The 24,610-nt window shown below is 40.9% G+C and overlaps 1 protein-coding gene across 6 annotated transcripts in view; it reads left to right on the forward strand.

Moving 5' to 3' along the window:
• LOC140726227 (sodium/hydrogen exchanger 9B2-like) overlaps positions 1-24,610 on the forward strand; it is a 131,224-nt gene that overhangs the window by 93,339 nt on the left and 13,275 nt on the right. For all 6 annotated transcript variants that reach the window (XM_073042313.1, XM_073042316.1, XM_073042314.1 and 3 more), the window contains 3 exons: positions 10,375-10,524; positions 12,111-12,219; positions 22,036-22,172. In XM_073042313.1, coding sequence (XP_072898414.1) covers positions 10,375-10,524; positions 12,111-12,219; positions 22,036-22,172 — 396 coding nt within the window. The remainder of the gene's footprint in view (positions 1-10,374; positions 10,525-12,110; positions 12,220-22,035; positions 22,173-24,610) is intronic.

Here is a 24,610-nt window from a genome sequence, read left to right on the forward strand (position 1 = left end):
CATTTGAATTCGAGGGGGGCCAATATTGTTGCAGGCAGTTTTACTAGAGCTGTTGGGAGTGGTTTAAACTAATACGGAAAGGGGGGTTGGAACCAGTATGATAGAGGTGAGGATGAGCCAGTAGGTTTACAAGTAGATGATAGGTGTAACATGAATGTAAGGAAGGACAAGCCAATGATTGGGTACAAATACAGACAGAGCAAAGAGTTAAATTGTACACAGAGACAACATTCAAAAGAGCAAAGAATGTGAGACTGAGGTGCTGTACTTAAATGGCCGTAGCATTCAGAATAAGGTGCCTGAACTTGTGGCGCAATTAGAGATTGGTCAGTATGACGTTCATGGTCATCACTGAGTCATGGTTGAAAGAAGGCTGGAAATTAGGAGCTTAACATCAAAGGATATACTTTGTATCAAAAGGACAGGCAGGAAGGCATAGGCGGTGATGTGGCTTTGTTGGTAAGAGATGAAATGACATCTTTAGAAAGAGGTGACATAGGGTCAGAGACTGTTGAATCTTTGTTGGTAGAAGTTAGGAAATTGTAAGGGTGAAAATATACATTATGGGAATCATATATAGGCCTCCAAATAGTTGTCAGGTTGTGGGGTTGAGATTGCAAAGGGAGCTGGAAAAGGCATGTAATGAGGATAATGTCACAATTGTAGGGGACTTCAATATGCAAGGGATTGCAAGAGAGGGAATTTGTTGAATGCCTACAAGATGGCATTATACAGCAGCTTGTGCTTGAGCCTACTAGGGGAAAGGTTCTCTTAGATTGGGTGTTGTGTTATAACCCAGATTTTATTAGGAAGCTTAAAGTAAAGAAACCCTTAGGAGGCAGTGATCATAATATAATTAAATTCCTACTACAATTTGAGACGGAGAAGCATAAGTCACATGTATCAGTATTGCAATGGAATAAAGGGAATTAGAGGCATGAGAGAGGAGCTTGCCCATGTGAAGTGGAGAAGGATACTGGCGGGGATGACAATAGAGTAGAGGTGGCTGAAATTTCTGGGAATAGTTCAGAAGGCACAGATCCCACAAAAGTAAGAAGTTCTCAGATGGCAGGGGTAGGCAGTTCTTAAGAGAAGTTAAGGACTGCATAAAAGCCAGGGAAAGAGCAAATAAGGGAGCAAAAGTGAGTGACAAGTTTAATGATTAGGAAGCTTTTAAAATCCAACAAAAGGCAATTTAAAAAGATGTAAGAAGGGAAAAGATGAAATATGAGGGCAAACTAGCCAATAATATAAAGCAGGATACCAAAAAAAAATTTCAGTTATATAAAGGGTGGAGGTGAGAGTTGATATTGGACCATTAGAAAATGATGCTGTTGAGGTAGTAATGGGGGACACAGAAATGGCGGATGAACTTAATGAGTACTTTGCATCAGTCTTCACTGTGAAAGACACTAGAAGTGTGCCAGAGGTCTGTGAGTGTCGGTGAGCAGGGGTGAGTGCTATTGTTATTACAAAGGAAAAATGCTAGGCAAACTCAAAGATCTTAAGGTGTTAAGTCACCTGGACCAGATGGACTACATCCCAGAGTCCTGAGAGAGGTTGTTGAAGAGATAATGGATGCATTGGTCATGATCTTTCAAGAATCATTTGATTCTGGCATGGTCTTGGAGGATTGGGTAATTACAAATGTTACTCCACTCTTTAAAGGGAGGAAGGCAAAATAAAGGAAATTATAGACCAGTTGGCCTAACCTCAATGGTTGGGAAAGTGCTAGAGTTTTTATTAAGGATGAAGTTTTGGGGTACTTGGAGACTAATGATAAAATAAGTCAAAATTAGCATGGTTTCTGTAAAGGGAAATCATTCCTGACAAAAATATTAGCGTTCTTCAAGGAAGTAACAAGCAGGGTGGACAAAGCAGAGGCAGTGGATGCCATTTACTGTAGATGCTTAACAGGTTAGAATTCTATGGCATCACAGGAAAGGTACTGGCATGGATAGAGGAATGGCTGACAGGCAGGATGCAGTGAGTGGGAATAAAGGGGACCTTTTCTGGTTGGTTGCCAGTGACTAGTGGTATACCTCAGGGGTCAGTACTGGGGCTGCTACTTTTCACATTTTTTGTCAGTGATTTAGATAATGGAATTGATGGCTTTGTGGCAAAGTTTGCGGATGATACAAAGATAGGTGGAGGGGTAGGTAGTGCTGAGGAAGCAATGTGATTGCAGGTGGACTTAGATAAAATGGAAAAATGAGCAGAAAAGTGGCAAATGTTGGCAAATGTACAATAATGCATTTTGGTAAAAGGAACAACAGTGCAGACTTTTATCTAAATGGGGAGAAAATTCAAACATCAGAAGTGCAAAAAGCCTTAGGTGTTCCTGTGCAAGACTCCCAGAAGATTAATTTACAGGTTGAGTCTGTGGTAAAGAAGGCAAATGCAATGTGGCATTTATTTCAAGGGGAATAGAATATAAAAGCAAGGAGATAATGCTGAAACTTTATAAGACACTAGTCAGGCTGCACTTGGAGTCTTATCAACAGTTTTGGGCCCCATATCTCAGAAAAGGTGTGTTGTCATTGAAGAGACTCCAGAGGAGGTTCACAAGGATGATTCTGGGAATGAAAGGGTTAACATGTGAGTAGTGTTTGGCAGCTTTGGGCCTGTACTCATTGGAATTTAGAAAAATGTGGGGTGGGGGGGGGGAAATCTCATTGAAACCTACCAAATGTTGAAAGGACTAGATAAGGTGGTTGTAGAGAGGATGTTTTCTATGGTGAGAGTATCTAGAACTAGAGGGCACAGCCTCAAAATTGAGGGGTGACTTTTTAGAACAGAGATAAGGAAGAATTTGTTTTAGCCAGAGGGTAGTGAATCTGTGGAATGTTCTACCACAGACAGCTGTGGAGGCCAAGTCCATGAGTATTTTTAAAGCAGAAGTTGATAGTTTCCTGATTGGTCAGAGCATCAAAGGATATGGTGAGAAGACAGGTGTATGGGAGTGGGATCCTGGATCGGCCATGGTGAATTGGTGGACCAGACTCAATGGGCTGAATGGCCTAATTCTACTCCTATGTCTTATGGTCTTATGGAAATGTTGACTATTTATTATTTTCCATAGATGCTGCCTGGTCTGCTGAGTTCCTCCAACATTTTGAGTGTGTACCTTCTTCAAGACACTTTTTCATTGGGAGTGAATGTTTTGCAACAGCCCTCTGTTCATTATTGATATGCTGGCCACTGAATGATCAGAAGCACATGAGACCTTGATATATTAAAGCTCAAGTTCAAGTTTAATTATCATTCAACCATACATGAATATAGACAAACGAAACAGTGTTCCTCTGGGGCCAAGATGCAAAACACATTACCAACATCACATAGCACAACTAGCATATATGGTTAAGATTTCAGAAAAACATACATTCACAAAGAAGAATTATAATATAGTCCAAGTCCTTGAATGGCATGACTGTAGACTGTCCTGGTCCAGCTTGCTCTTTCACTGAGCAAACACTGGAGGGTAGCACCAAACAAACATAGAAGAGTAGCACTGAGTGAATGCTGGAGGGCATCACTGACAGGAGGGGCCAGCCCCTAGCCCTACACGATGCTGGTATGCCCTCAGAGGCTCCTACTCTCTCCCCTGGCCAGCTGCAACAGGCCGCTGTGTCCAAGATGACCCTGCGGCCAAGGCCTAGTCCTTGTCACAGTAAAGACAACACAGTACTCCCACCATTGGTCTCGCCAATGAACAGTGTTGCGATATTCTATGTTAACAAAGTCCAACAGGGTCTTGTAATCCAATAAAAATGTGCAAGCTATTCACTCGCTCCATTTGTTGCATCGTGCTCCACCTCAGCACAAGAATACGCAGCAAGTCCAGGCGACAACTCAACAATGATACAAAATAAGTCCAGTTCCATGTAACACACACAAAATGCTGGAGGAGCTCAGCAGGCCTGGGATCATCTATGGAAAAAAGTACGTCGACATTTCAGGCCGAAAACCTTTGGCAGGACTGGAGAAAAAATGCTGAGGAGAGGATTTGAAAAGTGGGGGAGGGGAGAGAGAAAAGCCCAACTGATGGGTGAAACTTGGAGGGGGAGGGATGAAGCAAAGAGCTAGGAAGTTGATTGGTGAAAGAGACTGAAGGCCATGGAAGAAAGAAAAAAAGTGGGGGGGAGGAGCACCATAGGGAGGCAATGGGTGGACAAGGAGATAACATAGGAGAGGGACAAGGGGATGGGAAATGGTGAAGAGGAGGAGGCATTACTAGAAATTTGAGAAATTGATGTTCATGCCATCAGGTTGGAGGCTACCCAAATGGAATATAAGGTGTTGTTCCTCCAATCTAAGTGTGGCTTTATCCCGACAGTGGAGGAGGCCATCAATGGATATATCGGAATGGAAATGGGAAGTGGAATTAAAATGGGTGGCCACTGGGAGATTCCACTTGTTCTGGCAGTTGGAGCGTAGCTGCTCAGCAAAGCGGTCTCCCAATTTACATTGGGTCTCACAATCTATGTTGGGTGTCACCCAATATACAAGAGGCCACATCAGGAGCACCAAACACAGTATATCATCCTAAGAGACTCATAGGGGAAGTGTCACCTCACCTGGAAGGACTGCTTGGGCCCCTGAATGGTAGTGAGGGAGGAGGTGTAGGGGCAGGTGTAGCACTTGTTCCACTTACAAGGGTAAGTGCCAGGAGGGAAATCAGTGGGGAGGGACAAATGGACAAGGGAGTTGCATAGGGAGTGTCCCTGCAGAAAGCAGAAAGTCGGATGGGGGGGGGGGGAGATGTGTTTGGTGGTGGAAGTTTCAGAGAATTATTTTCTGGACGTGGAGGCTGGTGTGGTGGTAGGTGAGGATGTGAGTAACCCTGATAGCTTGGTGGGAGGATGGGGTAAGAGCAGACATGCATGAAATGGCAGAGATATGGTTGAGGGCAGCATTGATGGTGGAGGAAAGGAAGCCCCTTTCTTTGAAAAAGGAGGATATCTCCTTTGTTCTAGAATGAAAAGCCTCACCCTGAAAGCAGATGTGATGGAGGGGGAGGAATTGAGAGAAGGGATGTGGTGGAGAGGGAGGAATTGAGAGAAGGGTGCAGCAGAGATGGAGGAATTGAGAAAAGTCCAGTTCCATTGCTATCAAGCAAATTGTTGATGGGATAGTTCTGCAGTACTTAATGTTCTTAGTATCCAGCAGTGACTTGTGATCACAAAAAAGACTTAGAAGTCAAACAAATGCACCTTTGGACCCCGAGTGGCCGCTACATCTGAGTGCGCCACCATTCTACCAGAAGGTGCAATGGATTATTAAACTGAGGATGACAGCAGGTGGATTTTCTTTTCACTCTGCCTGTACTTCTCTTATTTCAGATGATTCCATTGAGCAGAATTTGCTAGTTCAGCTCTGGGCTTCAATTGCTGTATCATATGGAAATGATGATTCAGAATTAGCCCAGAAGTGATCTGTTAATGCAAACCTGACATTAATAACAGGTAAAGTGCTTAAAGATTTGGATAGGAATGTGATGTAGGATTATTTGGATCAAAGAGACTATATCAGGTGTAGCCAACTTACCTTCCAAAAGGAGATTGAGAGTGCATTTTGTGAAGACGCTCCAGGACAATGGATCGGGATTCAGAAGGTCACACACCATTTGCCTATGTTTGGCCCATATATCTGAGGGTGCTCCTTAAATGCTGCCAGACCATTTCCTTCAATGCCTTTTGTGTTGCTCCAGATTCTGGTATTTGTTGTCGATTGTGTCTCCTGGTCTACCTTGAGATTCAGAAAACTTTCAATAATGTTTTCGAATGACTCTAACAACAGGTTATAACCTATTCAACTTGGGAGTAATCTGCTGCACTAATTTGAGTAATGAATGATAGCCTGTAGGCAAAAAGTGCTTATTAATGGATTTGGACACAGGCAGCAGTGATTGTTCATACCTATTGGTACTGGGACACTTGTTATCTGCTATTTGTGTGCTCGGGAATTGATTAAGTTTGTAAATAAACTAAGATATAGATGAGAGTCAGGATTTTGAAAGATGTTCAACCATCAGGGACAGATCTAGATGAATTATGAGATTGATCTGAGATCTGGGAAGTGGCTTTTAACTTGGAAAAGTTGCAGGGTGAAAGGTGCATAAATACCTAATCTTCAGTGACAATAATGAAAGCCAATGATGAGAAGGATCTGATAGTATTCTTGCATCTTTGTGCAGTGTCACATCAAGTTTGTTAAACAGTAGTTAAACCAAAAAGGCTAGAGGTGGTTTCACTGAAACACAACACCTTTGTTGTTGTTGTTCAATTTTAGGTTCTTCAAGGCTGGTGATACTGTAATTTCTAGAAGAGGCACAGAGAAAAGCTTCAAGGTTAATTCCCAATGTAACATTTTATTTACATACCTATATTTTCCAACCTCAAACCTTAATTATATTATGTGTAAGAACTTACATCCATTGTTGAACGAAGGTGAACTTATTAAGACCAGGCTGTTTTTCGCCACAGTGAAGATCTTATCATTTTGTCAGAATCAGGTTTATTATCCCTGGCATAAGTTGTGAAATTATTTTACTAATGAAATAGTTGCCCATCTTCTGCCTAACTTAGTTTTCTGAAGTAATTCTGTTATTATTCAAACTAGCGCTGACATCCATAATGAGCACATGAATGATCATTATATATATTATCATATATATACAAAATAATAATAGGAATAAAACCTGTAGGATTTTTAACCACTACCTGAGCCTTGAAATGAGACTGCTGCCTTGAAATTACTATGACTAACATAGAGTCATAAAGTAATACAGCACAGTAACAGGTCCTTCTGCCCACCTGGTACATGAAGACCACGATTCCCATCTAAGTTAGTCCCATTTGCCTAAGTTTGGCCCATACCTTTATAAACCTTTCCTATCCTTTTAAATTTAGAACAACACACACAAAATGCTGGAAGAATTCAGCAAGACAGACAGCATTTTTGGAGAGGAATAAATAGTCATTGTTCCAGCCCAAAACCTGTCATCAGGACTAGACAGAAGGGGGCAGAAGCTAAAATAAGAAGGTAGGGGGAGGGGAAGGAGTGCAAGCTAGCAGGTGATAGGTGAGGGGGAAGATGGGTTGGTGGGGAAGAGGGGGATAAAGAAAGAAGCTTGGAGGTGATAGATGGAAGAGGTACAGGGCAGAAAAAAAAGTAATTGAATAGGAGAGTACAGTAGACCATGAAAGAAAGGGAAGGAGGAGGGGCAGTAGAAGGAAGGGATGGGTAAGTGAGGTGAAGAGAAAGGGAATAAAAAAGAGAGGGAAAGAGGGGGAGAAATTACCTGAAGGTGGAGAAATAGATGTTTGTGGCATTAGGTTGGAGGCTGTCCAGATGGAATATGAGTGTATTGATTCTCCAACCTGAGTTTGGCCTCATCATGGCAGTAGAGGAGGTAATGTGCAGACATATCAGAATGGGAATGCAAAGTCAAATTGTAATGGGTAGTCACTGGCAGATCCTATATTTGGTGGCAGATAGAGCGAAGCTACTCAACACCCATCTCCTTATTCTGGCTTCTGCCCCTTCCTTTCCAGTCCTAATGAAGGATCTCACCCCAAAACATCAACTATTCCACTCAGTAGATGCTGTCTGACTTGCTGAGTTCCTCCAACATTTTGTGTGTGTGTTGTTAAGATTTCCAACATCTGCAAAATCTATTGTGTTTACCTATTAAGTACTTCTAATTTATCTGCTGCAACCACTTCTCCTAGCAGTTCATACCATATACTGGCCACTCTGGGTGAAAAGGTTGCCCCTGAGGTTCTGTTTATTCTCTCCTTCTGCACTTATCCACTAGTTCTTGATTCACCAACCCTATCTATTTATGCTACCCATAATTTTATACATCTCTATAAATTCACTGTTCATTCTCCTATGCCCCAATAATAAAAGTCCCATTCTCCTCAAACTCTCTCCCTACTTCAGTCCCTCAAGCACCAGCAACATCCTTGTAAATCTCCTTTGCACTCTTTCCAGCTTAATGGTATTTTTTTCTATAGCACAGTGACTAAAACTGAACACAATATTCCAAATGCAGCCTCACCAATGTCCTGTACAACTGCAACATAACAGCACAACATAGCATCTCAACTCAGTGCCCTGTCTGATGAAGATCAGTGTGCTGAATGCCACCTTCACCACTCTGTCTATGTGCAATGTTTCTTTCAGGGCACATTGTACTTGTGCACCTAGGCCCCTATGTTCTAAAACACTCCCAGGGCTCTACCATTTTCTTTGAAAGCTCTACTATTATCTGTCCTGCAAAAATGCAATATCTTGTACTTATTTGAATTAAACCTCATTTGCCATTCCTTTGCCCACTAACCAAGCTGGTCAGAATCCCTCTGTTAATCCTGATAACTATATTCACCATATGATAAACAACTGCACCTATTTTAGTGTCATCTGCAAAGGTAGATGAAATGCCATTTGTTATTAATGTGGACCTGGAAACTTGTCTAGACTGTACAATTTATATTAGTATTCATGCCAACAGTAACTATCAGGAAGAAAATAATAGTATGCTTCAGATGATTAAATTTCATACAATGTCATTAATACTGAGAAGAATATTGTAATACATACATTTAGATAGATAAACTGGATGAAAATACAGCTGTTATCTAGATTCATAATGCTATACAGCTCAGAAACAGATGTTTCAGCCCAATTCATCCAGTTTGAATAATATTGTTAAAAGTGTATAAAAAAAACACTCCAAAAGTGAAATCTGGTAGATGCTGAAAATCTGAGAAAAAACCCCCAAAATGCTTTAAATATTTAACAGGATGTTACAACATTTTTGTGAGAAGAAAAAAGTTAATATCACTTTAATACTCCATCTTACTTCTATAGGGATCTCATTGACTTTGGCCTCCAACATTGTTCTAGCAAAGTTCAACATAAGTTTGTGAAGCAGTGCCTCATCTTTTAATTTGCTGCCTTCAGCATTCAATGTAAAATTACTGAATATCATATAATTAACCTTTCCAGATTTACATCTCATATCCAACATGCTTTTCTTTTTTTCTCTCTCTTCTGGTATTTCAGATTTAATTTGCCTTCCACGCCGCAACAAACATACCATTATCAACATCTTTGTGATAATATTATTTAACCTCTCTGGCTCTCCACACTGTCATGATATTTTATTTTTCCCTCTTCCTTTCTCCCTATTTCCACTACAATCTCAAACTCGCCTTATTTCTAACTTTTCCCATTTATGATGACAGGTCTTCAACCGGAAAGGTTATCCTTGTTTCTCACTCCATCAACAATGCCTGAACAAATGAGTATTTATAACATTTTTCATTTTTATTTTTAAAAAATCTAGTGGCTATCCTTGAAGTTTTCTTAAACAAATATTACCATGATGTGGAAAGTAGTGAGGATCTTTGAGAAGGATATTAGATCATTAAGTAGCCCAATGGAAATTATTCCAGTCATATGAAATGTATCGGACAGAATATTAGAGACTATTGCTGTACTGGAAGTTAAATGTCTGAAGCACGGGAATCCATATTTGTGACTCCCATAACAGCTAGAGCAGCACACATTTGCAAGTTGGCTTCACCTAACAAAATATACACACATAAATGGCACCACTTCAGTTCTAGAGTATTTGTGTACAACTTTAGACAATGAAATATTTAAGGGTCCTACTTAAGTACAAAACACTCAAAAACTTCTATAGAAGTACTATGGAGAGCAATCTGACAGGCTGTATCACTGTCTAGGGGTGAAGGGGCGCTACTGCACAGGACCAAAAGAAGCTGTGGAGGGTTGTAAATTTAGTTGGCTCCATCTTGCGTACTAGCCTACAAAGTGCCCAGGACATCTTCAAGGAGCGGTGTTTCAGGAAGGCAGCATCCATTATTAAGGACCCCCAGCACCCAGGGCATGCCCTTTTCTCACTGTTACCATCAGGTAGGAGGTACAGAAGCCTGAAGGCACACACTCAGTGATTCAGGAACAGCTTCTCCCCTTCTGCCATCTGATTCCAAAATGGACATTGAACCCGTGAACACTACCTCACTTTGTTAATATATATTACTTCTGTTTTTGAACAATTTTAAACTATTCAGTATACATATATTCAAATTATTTATTTATTATTGTTTTTCTTCTATATTACATATTGCATTGAACTGCTTCTGCTAAGTTAACAAATTTCATGACACATGCCAGTGATAATAAACCTGATTTTGATTCTAACTGCAAGAATATAACCTAAACAATATAATTTTAGTTTCAACACAACGTTTTATTTACTGTTTTCCAAAGAAACAATATGTACTCATGCTCTAAGACAAAAGCAAGAATTTGATCGAACTTTATCTTTCTTTGCAGGAAGATCTTGTGATGAAGCGTTCCTACCTCCTTCTGGGTTTGGCTGTGTTTGCTATTTTTGCTACAGGCCTCTTTGGTTTCCCTGGTTCTGGAGGACTCTGCACCATTGTCATGGCTTTTCTTGCTGGAGTTGGATGGGTTGATGGCAAGGTAGTGTAACAAGAGATGAATTCAATGTAATGGAAGCAGATGGTTTGATTAGTTGAATAATTTCCAAATGAAGAATTAACAAGTGGGCTTTGCATCTGGCATAATTATTATTTGTTTACTGAAAACTTACAGTTGCTGTGAAGTATGCTTAATATGTAATGACTGCATTTGTTTAAAAATTACAACAAATTACTCAAATAACATACATTTTCCCATTGGTGGGACCACAACACTTCATTATTGTAGATCTAACTTCAAAATGGAATCTTTCATTATACATTAATGTGAATTTGGAGAACTGGGAAAATACTGTGTAACCCTCAGGCTCGGCCAGCACGTGTTTGTCTAGGGGAAGACAGCTTCTGGCCCGCCAGACTGAGAAATCTCATTTGTGTGGATGCTGCGTGATGTGTTGCTCAGTTACAAATCCGCACCACAAAATATTAGACATATGCAATTAACTGATTAAACTTTATAAATCTTAATCTGAATATAGGGTTAATAAAGAAAAGAAAAAGAAAAAGGGTCCATTTTAAGAGAAAAGTCAAAAGTGCACATTGGAGCTCACAAATATGGCCATTCATCAACCATCGACTTCCTCCAAGCGTTGCTGACCTTCAGACCCTCACTCCCAGTCCACTGGTAGTCTACCAGTTCTCTCCAGATGCGTCTTCCTTCTCCTCTTGCTGACCAAAAACTGTGAAAATCTCTCTTCCAGACTCACAAGAAACAACAACAGCATTCCAAACCCCGTTATCTCTAGTCATAACCAAAACATTGCTGCTACAGAGAAACCATTACATTAGCAGTGAAACATTACAGAGAGGCCTTACATTAGCAATGCAACCTTACAGCGCGCTACAATTATTAATTATAGCCATTAGCAAAATATCAACTTTTTAATGTTTGATTTCACTATCAGAAGAGCAGGAAAGTGCCTTGTCCAATATTCTTCCCTCCACTAACACTTCTAAATTCTATTTATTCTAAACACAAGAGATTCTGCTGATGTTGGAAATCCAGTGTAGGACAAACATTTCTTTAGCATCCTGAGGAGGTAGAGGCATTGGTAAACTTTTTTGGCCATGGCATCTACATGGTTGGATCCGGACAGGCCATTGGTGATGTTCAGTCCTAGGTACTTAAAGTTCTCAACCCTCCCAACCACAACATTATTGATATACACAGGAACATGTACACCACCACCCCTCTCCTTCCTGAAGCTCTTCTGTTTTGCTGACATTGAGGGAAACGTTGTTGTCATGACATCAAGTCACAAAGCTCTCTACCTCCTTCCTGTACACTGACTCATTGTTATTTGAAATACGGCCCACTATGGTGGTATCATCTGCAAACTTGTAGATGGAGTTGAGAGCAGAATCTCACCACACAGTAGTGTACAGGGAGTAGAGAAAGGGGCTGAAGAGCCCTATGGGGCACCAGTGCTGATGATGATTGTAGTGGAAGTGTTAAAATCTCTGTTATGACTTCTGTTGTTTGATGTGATATTTAAAGGTGACTCAATGTCTTTTTGCTCCTGCAAATTTACAAGTGTTTGAAAAAAAATCTGCTTGCCTTTGCCTTAGGGGGGAGCTGAAGCTATCACTGCCCATGCCTGGGCCATTTTTCAACCATTACTCTTCGGATTGATTGGAGCAGAAATATCGATTACTTCTCTAAACCCATATACAGTTGGTAAGAAAATTAAATATTAAAAATGGTGATTGAAATCTCATTTACTTAATTGTTTTATAATTTAATTACACACACTTTTACTGCTGTGTTTTACTACTGTATATTCAGGTTTAATATTACTGGAAATGAAAGTTTCTGCTCAGATTAAATGTGGGGAATTAGATTATATTTTCATTTGTGGTTCTGGTAGTTTCATGACACGGGCACGCACCAGAATTAAAATTGGGTCAATTTTGGAAGGGCAGTATGAGCTTGTATATATTTTGCACCTAGACTATTTTGTATATATCTAATGTGCGTGATGTTTATGTAGGTGGAGTGAGTGTCCTTGCTATCCCCCATCCACTATACCTGGGTGTACTCTACTGGCCATTATTGTAAAGGCAGTAGATGCTTCATCCATAAAGGAAGAACTAAGTCAGTTTGTCCAGAAGAAAGATGGCAGTGTCAGCTCAGCGGTCTTGGAACCAGTGGCTGTAGAATGCTGTGCATGGAATATGAATTATATCATTTTGTGTCATTGGCAATGAAGGAATATAGATTTCCATTCTTGAGACATTATTGCAGTAGTGGATGATCTTGTTGTGATATGATCTTTGATTTTTTTCTTATTTCTTTATTATTTTTGTTTTCTTCAACTGTGCACATGCTGTTTGAGAACTTGCTTTGGCAAATGTATAGTTAACATAGTTTCGTGTCTGACAATAGGAAAACAGACTTTTTTTCAGGCAATGAAAAAGAGTTAACATGCTGAAGCTGCTACGAGGATATTTGATGGCAGGCTTTTATAAGGAGCATCATCTCCAGATGACCAAAACAATTTACACCCACAAATGAATCACACTTCAAGTTTAGGCAGTGTTAAATGCTAAATGTTTCTGAAATATTCAAACTTCAAAGGGAATCTAAAAGTTACAAAATATTTTTAAACATCTTTGTTTACTTAACAAGCCAATAGAAAACTTCTATTAGAAAGAATTACTTGAGCCTTTCCAAATGTTCACTTAGACAGGTACAGAATTCTCCAACAAGACCATAAGATATTGAAGCAGAATTAGGCTATTTGGCTCATTGACTCTGCTGCACATTTCATCGTTTCCTTTCCTTTCAGCCGCAATCTCCTGCCTTCTCCCTGTATCCCTTCATGTTCTGACCAATCAACAATCTATCAACCTCTGCCTTAAATATACGTAAAGACTTGGCCTCCACAGCTGCCTGTGGCAAAGAATTCCACAGATTCACCACACTCTGGCTAAAGAGTTGTTCAAGAAGTATAAAGCTTTAGGCCAGGTTTTCTCACCCACCAAAGGGTTGTTTACCATCAGAATGCTGATTTCTTTCTAGCAGTGAATCAGTGCACGTAGCTGGATTTCTGCAATTGCACCCAGGCAAATGGAAATCCCAGATTTGTTGTTGGTTACAGAAGAAAATTATGGCAAGTCAACTCATTACCTGGCAAAATCTGGACCAATACCATATGGCTATCAGGCCACAGTTTGTCAAATATAACTGTTTCAAGTTGATAGTCTGGGTTTTGTTGCATTTTGACATGTGCCTTTCCTATTGTTATTAGTATTTAAATAATTGAAATTCTATTTCTTTTCTCCTATTTACATAAGACCATAAGATATAGGAGCAGAACTGGGCCATTCAGCCCATTGAGTCTGCTCCACCATTCCATCATGGCTGATCTATACATCATAGCCTTGATTAATCAACCTCTGCTTCAAAAATAATGACTTATCCTACACAGCCATCTGTGGCAATGAATTCCACATTTTCACTACCCTCTGGCTAATTTCTCTCCATCTCTGTTCTAAATGGACATCCCTCTATTCTGAGGCTGTGCTACCTGGTCCTACATGCACCCACCATAGGAAACATCCTCCCCGCATCCATTTTATCTAGGCCTTTCAATATTCTATAAGTTTCAATGAGATTCCCCCACATTCTTCTAAGCTCCAGCAAGTACAGGCCCAGATCCATTAAATGCTCCTCATATGTTAACTCTTTCCTTCTTGGAATCATTCTCGTGAACCTCATCTTGAACCCTCTCCAATACCAGCACATCTTTTGTTAGATAAGAGGCCCAAAACTGCTCACAATACTCCGCAAGTGTGGTCTGACCAATACTTTATAAAGCTTCAGCATTACATCTTTGCTCTTATATTCTAATCCTCTCAAAATGAATGCTAACATTGTATTTGGCTTCCTTACCACTAACTCAACTTGCAAGTTAATCTTTGGGGAAAATAGTCTATGCCTTTATTTCTTCCAGCAAAGTGCATGACCATACACTTCCCTATACCATATTCCATCTGCCACTTATTTTGCCCATTCTCCTAATCTGTTTATGTCCTTCTGCAGACTCCCTGTTTCTTCAACACTACTTGCCCTTCCACCTATCTTCGTATCATCCGCAAAATTGGCCATAAAGTGATCAATTTCATCATCCAAATCATTGACTTATAATGTGAAAATAAGTGGTCCCAACACTGACTCCTGCTGAAACATCACTAGTAACTGGCAGCCAACCAGAAAAGGCCCCCTTTATTCCCACTCTTTGCCTCCTGCCAGTCAGTTAATCTTCTATCTTCTGCATATTTTCTGTAATACCATGGGCCCTTTTCTTGTTAAACAGCCCCCCACCCCCGCCGTGTGGCACCTCGTCAAAGACCTTCTGAAGATTTAAGTTAACAACATTCATTGGCTGTCTGTCCTGCCTGTTATTTCAAAGAATTCCAACAGAATTGTCAAGTAAGATTTCCCCCTAAAGAAACCATGCTGACTTTGGCCTATTTTATCACATGCCTCCAAGTTACCTTAACCTTAATAATGGACTCCAACATTTTCCCAACTGAAGTTGGACTAACTGGCTGATAATTTCCCTTCTTCTCCCTTCCTCCTCACTTCAAATGCAGTTTTCCAGTTCTCTGGAAACATTACAGAACCTAATGATTCTTGAAAGATCATTACTAATGCCTCCATAATCTCTTCAGCTACCTCTTTCAGAGTTCTAGGGGGTTGTCCATCTGGTCCCAGTGACTTATCTACCTTGAAACCTTTAAGTTTCCCAAGCATCATCTTCTTAGTAATAGCAACTACACTCACTTCTGCCCCGATACTTGAATTTCTGGCATACTGCTTCTGTCTTCCACAGTGAAGGCTGACACAAAATACTTATTCAGCTCATCACCATTTCTTTGTCCCTCACTACTACCCCTCTAGCATAATTTTCCATCTGTCTCATATCCATTCCCAACTTTATATATCTGAAAAAGCTTTTGGTATCCTATTTTATATTATTGGCTGACTTGCCTTTGTATTTCATCTTTTTTTTCTTATAGCTTTTTAGTTGCTTTCTGTTGGTTTTCAAAAGCTTCCCAATCCCCTAACTTCCAACTAATTTTTGCTATATTATATGCTATCTTTTGCTTTTATGCTGTCTTTTACATCCCTTGTCAGCCATGATAGCCTCATCTCCCTATAGAATAGTATTATTATTATTATTATTATTACTTTATTGTTGCCAAATAATTGATACTAGAGCGTACAATCATCACAGCAATATTTGATTCTGCACTTTGCGCTCCATGGAGTACAAATCGATAGTAAATATAATAAAAATTTAAATTATAAATCATAAATTTTAAAAAAAGGGAAAGTAAGGTAGTGCAAAAAAAAACCAAGAGACAGGTCCGGATATTTGGAATGTACGGCCCAGATCTGGGACAGGATCCGTTCAGCAGTCTTAACACAGTTGGAAAGAAGCTGTTCCCAAATCTGGCTGTACGAGTCTTCAAGCTCCTGAACCTTCTCCTGGAGGGAAGAGGGACAAAAAGTGTATTGGCTGGGTGGGTCGTGTCCTTGATTATCCTGGTAGCACTGCTTTGACAGCATGCAGTGTAAAGTGAGTCCAAGGATGAAAGATAGGCTTGTGTGATGTGCTGGGCTGTGTTCACGACCTTCTGCAGCTTCTTCTGGTCTTGGACAGAACAACTTCCATACCAGGTTGTGATGCACCCTAGAAGAATGCTTTCTACAGTGCACCTATAAAAATTAGTGAGGGTTTTAGGGGTGTCAGGCCAAATTTCTTCAGCTTTCTCAGGAAGTAAAGGCGCTGGTGGGCCTTCTTGGCAGTTAGACCAAGTCAGGTCATTTGTGATATTGACCCCGAGGAACTTAAAGCTTTTGACCTGTTCCACCTGCGCATCACTGATGTAGATGGGGTTGTGTGGTCCGCTACTCCTTATGAAATCAACAACCAATTCCATCATCTTGCTGACATTGAGGGATAGGTTATTGTCTTCGCACCATACCACCAGGTTCTTAATTTTCTCTCTTTACTCAAACTCATCATTACCCGAGATACGGCCTGCAAATGTGGTGTCATCAGCAAACTTGTATACTGAATTCGATGGAAACTTGGCTACACAATCATGGGTGTACAGTGAGTACAGCAGGGGGCTGAGTACACAGCCTTGTGGGGCACCGGCGCTCAGAGTGATTGTAGAGGAGAGCTTGTCCCCTGTTTTTACAGCCTGGGTCCTGTCTGTGAGGAAGTTGAGGATCTAGCTGCAGATCTGAGTGCTAAGACCCAGGTTCCGGAGCTTAGGAATCAGTTTATTTGGAATTATGGTATTAAAAGCAGAGCTGTAGTCAATGAAAAGGAGCCTTACATATGTGTCTTTATTCTCCAGGTGTTCTAAGGAGGAATGTAGTGCCAGAGAAATGGCATCTGCCATTGACCTGTTGCTGTAGTAGGCGAATTGCAAAGTGTTGAGGTTGACCGGTAGGCTATGGTTGATGTGTGCCATAACCAATCGTTCCAAGCACTTCATAGCAATTGATGTCGGAGTCACAGGTCGGTAGTTATTCAGGCATGCCACCTTACTCTTCTTCGGCACCAGGATTATCGTTGCCTTCTTAAAACACAAGGGGATCTTAGACTGAAGCAGGGAGCAGTTGAAGATGTCAGCAAACACTCCAGCTAGCTCGCTTGCACAGGCCCGGAGAACCCGTCCGGGGACACCATCTGGGCCTGCTGCCGTCCTTGGATCTATCTTCAAAAGGCCCTTCTAAAGTCCTCCTCAGTGACGATGAATCTCGATGCCAGCAGGTCTGGTTCATCCAGTGGGGTGGGACGTTCCTCTTCTGTTCAAATCTTGTGTAGAATACGTTAAGTTCATCAGGAAGAGAAACGCTACAGTTATTGATATTCCCAGCCTTTTCTTTGCGCCCAGTAATCTCATTTAGATCCTGCCATAGTCTACTGGCATCCCTCTGGTTAGCCTGGGCTTCCAACTTGGCTCGATATTGCCTCTTGGCACTCTTAATGGCTTTCCGGAGTTCACACCTGGATTCCGTGTAGCGACTGGTATCCCTGGACCTAAGAGCTGCAGCTCTAGCCTTCAAAAGGGACTGGACCTCATAATTCATCCAAGGTTTCCAGTTATGGAATACCCAGATCATTTTGCGAGACACACAGTCCTCTGTGCATTTCTAGATTAAGTCCATAACAGCTGAGGCATACTCATTGAGGTTAACTGCTGAGTCCTTGAATACTAACTAGTCCACCGATTCAAAGCAGTCACGGAGGACCTCATCCATTTCCTCTGTCCAACGCGACACCACTTTTGACACCGTGACTTCCCGCTTCAGTTTCTGTTTGTAAACCGGGAGGAGGAGTACGGCCTGATGGTCCGATTTTCCGAAGTGAGGTCGTGGGACGGAACAGCAGGCATCCTTGACCGCTGTGTAGCAGTGGTGAAGTATATTTGGGCCTCTAGTGGAGCACATATTGGTATAACTTTGGCAGCGCTTTTCTGAGGTTGGCCTGGTTAAAGTCCCAGCTGTAATGAGCAAAGCCTCCGGATACCGGGTCTCAAGTTCACTGATGTCGGCATACAGTGTGTTCAGAGCACACTCCATGTCTGCCTGGGGGGGGAATGTATACCGCTGACAGTATGACCGAGGTGAATTCCCGAGGCAGATAATAGGGATGACACTTCACTGACAGGTGTTCCAGGTCCGGGCTGCAGGAGCTTGTCAGTGCCACTGTATCCGAGCACCACGCAGTGTTGATCAGTGGGCAGACACCACCTCCCCTTGTCTTACCCGAAGACGCTGTGCGGTCCATCCGATGGATCAAAAATCTCTCCGGTCGGATGGCACAGTCGGGGGAGAATGCTTCATCCTTGAGATACATCTATCCTGCATCTTCTGAATTGCCCCCAGAAACTCTGGTCATTTTGTATATGTATCTCCAGCCATTACTGTTCCGCCATCATCTCTGCTAGCGTCCCCTTCCGATAAGCTTTGGCCAGCTCCTTTCTCATATCTCTGTAATTCCCTTTACTCTACTGGAATACTGATACATCTGTCTTTAGCTTCTCCCTCTCAAACTGCAGGTGAATTCCTTCATATTATGATTACTGGGTCCTAAGGGCTCCTTTACCTTAAGCTCCCTAATCAAATCTGCATAACACCAAATCCAGAATTGTCTTTCCCCTAGTGGGCTCAACCAAAAACTGCTGTAAAAAGTTATCTCTTAGGGACTCTACAAATTTCCTCTCTTGGGATCCAGCATCAGCCTGATTTTCCCAATCTACCTGCATATTGAAATCCTACATCACTATTGTAACATTGCCCTGTTTACATGCCTTTTCAATCTCCCATTGTAATTTGTATCCCACTGCTTGATTACTGTTCGGAGGTCTGTAAATAACTCCTATATTTTTTACCCTTGGAGTTTCTTAACTCTACCCACAAGGATCCTACATCTTCCAATCCTATGTCAACTCCTTCTAAGGATTTGATTTCATTTTTTACAAACAGGGCTACCCCACTCCCTCTGCCTACCTGCCTGTCCTTTCGATACTTTGTGTATCGTTGAATGTAAAGCTCCCAACTATGATCTTGTTTTAGCCTTGACTCACTGATGCCCACAATGTCTTACCTGCCAATCTCTAACTGCGCTGCAAGATCATCCACCTTGATCCATATACTGTGTGCTTTTAATTATACTGTAATGCCTTCAGTCCTGTATTCATCATCCTTTTCGATTTTGCCCTATGTTACACTTCAACTCATCCCACTAAGTGCAATTGTTCCCTAACATCTGCCTAACTTCCTCACAACCTCACTACACACTACATCTACTTGTATATCGACTGCCCCATCTTCAGCCCTATCACTCTGGTTCCCATCCCCCCTGCCAAATTAGTTTAAACCCTCAACAGCTTTGCACATCTGGACTGTGTAATTTTTCCCCATTCTTCTTTACAAAACTGCTCAAGCTCAGCCAGACCTCATGGGGATTGTGAGTGAACAGCTCTTTTCAAGTCCAGCCACAAATTCTTAATTGGATTGAGGAATGGACTCTGACTAGGCCACTCCAGGATATTAACATTGTCGTTTTTAAGCCATTTCTGTGTAGCTTTGGCTTTATGCTTGGAGTCATTGTCTAGGTGGAAAACAGATCTTCTCCCAAGTTGAGTTCTTTTGCAGTCTGTATCAGGTTTTCCTCCAGGATTTGCTTGTATTTTGCTGCATTCATTTTACCCTCTACCTTCACAAGCCTTCCAGGGCCTGCTGCAGTGAAGCATCCCCACAGCATGATGCAGCCACCACCATGCTTCACGGTAGGGATGGTGTGTTTTGATGCAGTGCATTGTTTGGTTAACGCCAAACATAGGGTTTAGTCTGATGGCCAGAAAGCTCAATTTAGTTTCATCAGACCATAGGACTTCCTTCCAGCTGACCTCAGAGTCTCCCACAAGGCTTCCGGCAAACTCTAGCCAAGATTTCATACAAGTTTTTTCAACAGTAGCTTTCTCTTTGCCACTCTCTTATATAGCTGCGACCGGGTAACAGTTGTGGTATGCACAGTCTCTCCCATCTCAGCCACTGAAGCTTGTACCTCCTCCAGATTTGTCATAGATCTCTAGGTGGCTTCCCTCACTAGTCTCCTTCTTGCCCGGTCACTCAGTTTTTGAGGACAACCTGCTCAAGGTAGATTTATATTCTTTCCATTTATTGATGATTGACTTAACTGTACTCCAAGGGATATTTGGTGATGTGGAAATTTTCTTGTATCCTTCTCCTGACTTGTGCTTTTCAATAACCTTTTTGTGGAGTTGCTTGGAGTGTTCTTTTGTCTTTATGGTTTAGTTTTTGCCAGGATATTGACTTGCTAGCAGTTGGACCTTCCAGATGCAGGTGTATTTTTACTTCATATCAATTGAAACACCTTGACTGCACACAGGTCTCCAAAAACAGATTTCCATTTAATTAATTATGTGACTTCTAAAACCAACTGATTGTACCAGCGATAGCTTTGTGTGTCATATTAACGAGGGTGAATATTTATGCAATCAATTACTTTGTGCTTTATATTTGTAATTAATTAAAATGACTTTGTAGAGATCTGTTTTCACTTTGACTTGAAAGGGTCTTTTGCTGTTGATCAGTGTCAAAAAAAGCCAAATTAAATCCAATATTATTCAATGTTGTAGCACAATAAAACATGAAAACTTCCAAGGAGGGTGAATACTTTTTATAGGCACTGTATATTGGGGAAAATAAGGCATTGAAGGGCAGATGTTGCATGGGCATGGGAAGGAAAGTGAGTTTTAATGCGGATAGAAAATAAATCAGAACATTGAGGGGAGCTGTCCTTCAGAATGCTTGGAAATGAAGGGAAATATCTCTAATGCTGGTATTGCATTGAAGTTGGTGGAAATTATTGAGAATCAGCTGTTGAACATGGAGGCTGGTCGGATGGACAGTGAGAACAAAGGGGGCCCTGTTTTTGATCTCGATGGTGGGGGACGGGGTGCAAAGATTGAGAGCAGAAAAACAGGAAATTGAATCAAGCATAAACTAAGAAACAGTGTATCGTCTTCCAGTCATAAGCATCCCTACTAGTTTGTATCAAATTAGCTAGTTTTCAAGAAATATCATCAACTTCTAACATTAGTTTTGTCTTTTTCCCTCCACAGATGCTGCCAGACACACTGATTATTTCCTGTCCTTTATTTCAGTCTGTTGCCTCTCACAATTTTAACAGTTACTTTGTTCACTGTTCTCATTCAGTTACTTCTCTTAGCATGTGTTTTTCTCCCTCTCCCTCTGTCTCATGTGCTCTCTCTCCATCCCTCCCCCTCCCCCTCCTTGTCTCTATCACCTGCACCCAGCATTACCATCACTTGCATCATTAATATTGTCCTCAAGTTCATCCTATCAATTCAAGTTCAAATTTATCCTTATCATTTGCACTCAATGCCCTGTAAATAGCTTTCTGCGGCAGCAGCGCAATATATTGTAAGAAAAGGATAAGCAGAAGTTAACGGAAGCTTAAATTAACATAAATTATACATAATTTATATGAGTCCAAAATAACATAACAAAACTAATGCAAGATTGAGAGAGAGAAAAGATGTATAGACTGAAGTAGTATTAAGGGTTTTCAGGTTAGTTTAAAAATCTGATGCAATAGGGAAAAGTTGTTGAATCATGAGGTGTGAGTCTTCAAGCTCCTGTACATCCTGTCTGATGGCAGCATCCTATCACAGTTCTTATGAAAAGTCATTGATCTGAAACATAGTTCTGTTTCTCTATCCATACGTGCTTTCTCACCTACTGAGTGTTTCAAGTGCTTTCTATTTTTATTTCAGCTCTGACGGTTCCTAGTTGTCAACTTGTGTGTCAAATTGTAATGAATGTTGGAGATCATGTTTGTTCAGCAGTTCTGCGTAGGTTATTAACATCTGTAATCTGAACTTGTTGAATAATGTGCTCTATCTTTCCCTCTAGGATTTGGAATCGCAACTCTAACCATTGCTCTTGTAGTCAGAATCTTGGTAACATTTTTAATGGTAAACTGCTCTGGATTTAACTTCAAGGAAAAAATATTTATTGCTTTGGCTTGGGTTCCTAAAGCCACAGTTCAGGTTAGTCTACTGGTTTTACATGAATTATTACCTGAATGTCAAGAATTGACCCTTTTTAATACCAGTTGACTTGAACTAGCATAATTTCCAGTTGCTTTGTACAAACCTGTTCCATTGCTTTGGAACGAGCTTACTGTATTTGGTGGTCCAAGATTCCATATTCTGTACCTCTGAAAATGGACAATAGAATATATATCATAGAAAGTGACAGGGTAGGTTATGAAGGTGGTTAAAAACCTTAAGGGATCCTGTGCTTTATAAATACACAGAGCTGAAGAGCAATTAAGTCATGATGAACCTTTCCTAAAACTAGTTTGATCTGCTCTTCAAAACAAGTTGTACCTCTAGCTAAGCTGTTCCAGAATAGTTACAACATTGCCATCACCTGACCACACAGAGCATTGTCCCAGTGTGTTCTGTTCTCTAAAAAAAAGACTAGACAAATCTCATCTGGTCAATCACATCTACAATTTCACCAGGAAAATTCAGGTTCAGGTATCGTCACAGTCTTGGTTCCAATGTTGACTGAATTCCAGAGTTGAGGTGAGAGAAGCTACTCTAGACATCAAAGGAACATCTGAATGAGTGTGGCATCACGGAGTCTTGGTAAAACTGTAATCAGTGGACATGAGAGGTTTTAAAGGATAAAGAAAGAAGATTCCGATTATAAAGTCAGAGACCCAGCACGAAAACAATCTATGCCAGTCATCAAATATCCAATTACACTTATTCTACATTCCCCTCAACCAACCCCAGAAACTGCCACCTACTTACATATTACACTGGTCAACTTTGGGTGTGGGAGGGAATAGGAGCAGCTTAAGAAACCCTACAGTTATAGGGAGAGTATGCAAACACCAGTCAGAGAGCACCAGAGGTTGATTGTCCCAGCTGCAGTACATCGATGTTGAAATTCGTCAGTAATGATCCTCAAGTATTTTAACAACCTTCACAACCTGGGAATTGCAGGAAAAGCCAGTTTGCACTACTCCAATGTTAACTACCTGTGATTAGGCAGTGATAAGTCCTTTTTTTGAATTACTACAGTAATTCTGATGAAAGTGCACCCGCAGTACTGTTGTAAAGGGAGTTTCAGAATTTAGAACCAGTGATTTGAAGTGCTGACAATATACACTCAGTGATCACTTTATTAGTTACAGGATTGTAACCCAGTTTGGTCTGCTGCTGTAGCCTATCCTCTTTAAGGTTTAACATGTGTATTGAGAGCTGCTCTTCCCAGTCTGGCACCAACAATGATTCCATGCTCAAATTCATTTAGATCACATTTCTTCTTCGTTCTGATATTTGTTCTGAACACCAACTGAACCTCTTGACAATGCCTGTGTGCTTTTATACTGCCACACGGTTAGCTGATTAGATATTCGCATTAACACGCAGGTGTATAGGTGTTCCTAATAAAGTGACAACTGAGTGTATTTCCATGTCAGGATTGTGTGTGACTTGTAGAAGTAACACCAGACAGTGGTGTTTCTCTGCATCTGTAACCCTTCCCCTATTTGTAGAGTGTAAGGTTTCTGGAGATGCTGTTGGTGAACTCTGAATGATTAACTGTAGTGCAGTTTGTAGATGAGGCATACAAGAGCCACTACATGTACTGCAGACCAATAGATATTTGACGTGATTGGTGAGCTGCGAATCAAGGTGGTTTCTCTCCCCTGGATGGTGACAGGTTTCTTGAGAGGAGTTGCCACTGCACTCATCCACATAAGTTGAGAATCAGAATCAGGTGTATTATCAGTGACATATGATATGAAATCTGTTGTTTTGTGGCAGCAGTACAATGTAATACATAAAGAATAACTACAAGTTACAATAATAAATACAAAATAATAAATCAATAGGAGGACTTCCAGGTTACCAAGGGAATGGCAGTGTAGGGAAAGGTCTCTCGACAAAAAAGAATATAAACTGCCCCAAAGCTGAAATTAGACAAATATTTAGTATCGTATAACTGTATCAACAAAAGGAGCAAGGATGATGTCTAAGTATAAGAACAAAAAGTCTGCTCAGAATGCTGATAAATACGAGTCGCAGCAACTCGAAGGGGCTAGCTTCTCCACGGCTAGCCAGGACAGAGATAATGAGGAAGAGTCGGTGAACCTGACTTTGATTCTCAAAGAGATTCATGATTTCTGACAAGATAACAACAAACAGCTGGAAGATATTAAAGCAGCAATAGTAAAAACTAATTTGAGGTTAGATGAAGCCGAAGCAAGGATTGTAGGGACTGCAAAACTCAGAGGAAGTGATTCAGAAATGCTAAAGCTATAAGAGCAGCTCCAGTGGAAGCTAATAGACCAAGAAGGGAAAATGTGAGGATCCATGGTGTTCCTGAAGGAGCTGAAGGTAAAATCGGATTGGTGACTCCCTTTGTGGAGAAGCTGTTTAGAGAGAACCTTGACATACCAGATGCAAAA

Source organism: Hemitrygon akajei, chromosome 4 (genome assembly GCF_048418815.1).
Source record: "Hemitrygon akajei chromosome 4, sHemAka1.3, whole genome shotgun sequence".
Classification (NCBI taxonomy): Eukaryota; Metazoa; Chordata; class Chondrichthyes; order Myliobatiformes; family Dasyatidae; genus Hemitrygon; species Hemitrygon akajei.